The sequence below is a fragment of the Mandrillus leucophaeus genome, unplaced genomic scaffold, assembly GCF_000951045.1.
Source record: "Mandrillus leucophaeus isolate KB7577 unplaced genomic scaffold, Mleu.le_1.0 Scaffold104, whole genome shotgun sequence".
Lineage (NCBI taxonomy): Eukaryota > Metazoa > Chordata > Mammalia > Primates > Cercopithecidae > Mandrillus > Mandrillus leucophaeus.
This window is the reverse complement of record NW_012098543.1, coordinates 550,988-553,109: the sequence shown is the minus strand read 5'-3', so window position 1 is coordinate 553,109 and position 2,122 is coordinate 550,988. Positions and strand designations below refer to the sequence as shown.

The 2,122-nt window shown below is 51.4% G+C and overlaps 1 protein-coding gene across 1 annotated transcript in view; it reads right to left on the bottom strand.

Moving 5' to 3' along the window:
• Positions 1-2,122, bottom strand: part of NLRP12 (NLR family, pyrin domain containing 12) — a 35,685-nt gene that overhangs the window by 1,754 nt on the left and 31,809 nt on the right. Inside the window, exon 8 of the mRNA XM_011979578.1 lies at positions 1,044-1,214. Coding sequence (XP_011834968.1) covers positions 1,044-1,214 — 171 coding nt within the window. The remainder of the gene's footprint in view (positions 1-1,043; positions 1,215-2,122) is intronic.

Sequence of the window (2,122 nt, the reverse complement as noted above, 5' to 3'; positions counted from 1 at the left end):
AACCTCCACCTCCTGGGTTCAAGCGATTCTCCTGCCTCAGCCTCCTGAGTAGCTGGGATTACAGGCACCTGCCACCACACCCGGCTAATTTCTGTATTTTTAATAAAGATGGCCATGTTGGCCAGGTGGTCTTGAACTCCTGACCTCATGATCCACCCACCTCAGACTCCCAGAGTGCTGGGATTACAGGCATGAGCCACCGCACCTGGCCTGAATTATTATTTTTGAGACAGAGTCTTGCTCTGTCTCCCAGGCTGGAGTGCAGTGGTGCGATCTTGGCTTACTGTAATCTCGCCTCCTGGGTTCAAGTCATTGTCCTGCCTCAGCCTCCTGAGTAGCTAGGATTACAGGCATGTGGCACCATGCCCAGTGAATTTTTGTATTTTTGTAGAGATGGTGTTTCACCGTGTTGGCCAGGCTTCTCTTGAACTCCTGACCTCAGTTGATCCACCTGCCTGGGCCTCCCAAAGTGCTGGGATTACAGGCATTAAGCTACCGTGCCCAGTCTCTTTTTTTTTAATTTTTGAATTTAAACTTTTTTTTTTTTTTTTTTTGAGACAGAGTTTCACTCTTGTTGCCCAGGCTGGAGTGCGATGGCACGATCTCTGCTCACTGCAACCTCTACCTCCCAGGTACAAGCGATTCTCCTGTCTCAGCCTCCCAAGTAGCTTGGATTACAGGCGTGCGCCACCAGGCCCGGCTATTTTTTTTTTGTATTTAGTAGAGACAGGGTTTCACCATGTTAGGCTGGTCTCGAACTCCTGACCTCAGGTGATCCACCCACCCCGGCTTCCCAAAGTGCTGGGATTACAGGCGTGCGCCACCGCTCCCAGCCTTAAATTTTTACAGTTTTAAGTCTGGCAGCACCCCCAAATCAGAATAAGTTCAGAGAAACTTCCTGTCTTTTCATTCCACCTCTCTTCTTGCTACCTGAATCTTTCGCAGTGAAGCAGGATAGTTCATAAATAGAAAAATGAAGGATGAGAAAGTGCTTCCACCGTCCAAATGTGACCACCGCCACCCCGTCCCTCCCCAGTGCTCACCACAGTTTCTGGAGTCTGCAGGTGGGATGTTGCAGCCCCTCAGCCAGCAACCACAGGCCCCAGTCTCCCAGGTCGTTGAAACTCAAGTCCAGCTCCCGAAGGTGGTGGTTGGCCTGGAGCACCACAGAAAGACCCTCACAGGCGGCAGAGCCCAGCCGGCAGATGCCCAACCTGCAAAGACAGGATGCTAGGCAGAGGGGAGGCGTTCCTCCTGCAAACATCTGCTGGGAGGACCCTGTGTCAAGCCCTGTGCTGGTTGCAGACAGAGGGACAGACTCAGTCTCTACCCTTGAGAGACGAAAAAGAAGACAGAAGTAGGAAGACGAGAGGAAGGGAGGAATAAAAGGACAGAAGGAAGCAACTAAGAATCAGGCCAAGCCGGGCGCGGTGGCTCACGCCTGTAATCCCAGCACTTTGGGAGGCCGAGGCGGGCGGATCACGAGGTCAGGAGATTGAGATCACAGTGAAACCCCGTCTCTACTAAAAATACAAAAAATTAGCTGGGCGCGGCGGTGGGCGCCTGTAGTCCCAGCTACTCGGGAGGCTGAGCCAGGAGAATGGCGTGAACACGGGAGGTGGAGCTTGCAGTGAGCCGAGATCGCACCACTGCACTCCAGCCTGGGCGACAGAACTAGACTCTGTCTTAAAAAAAAAAAAAAAAAAAAAAAAAAAGAATCAGGCCAGGTGCCCTGGCTCATGCCTGTCATCCCAGCATCTTGGGAGGCTGAGGCTGGAGGATTCTTTGAGGTCAGGAGTTTGTGACCAGTCTGGACAACCAACAACTTGTTTGTACAAAAAAAGTTTTTTTTCTTTTTGCGATGGAGTTTCCCTCTTGTTGCCCAGGCTGGAGTGTAATGGTGCAATCTCGGCTCACTGCAACCGCTACCTCCCTAGCTCAAGCGATTCTCCTGTCTCAGTCTCCCAGGTAGATGGGATTACAGGCATGTGGCAACATGCCCGGCTAATTTTTGTATTTTTGGTAGAAGCGGGGTTTCACCATGTTGGTCAGGCTGGTTTCAAACTCCTGACCTCAGGTGATCCACCCGCCACAGCCTCTCATCTACAATTTTTTTTTTTTT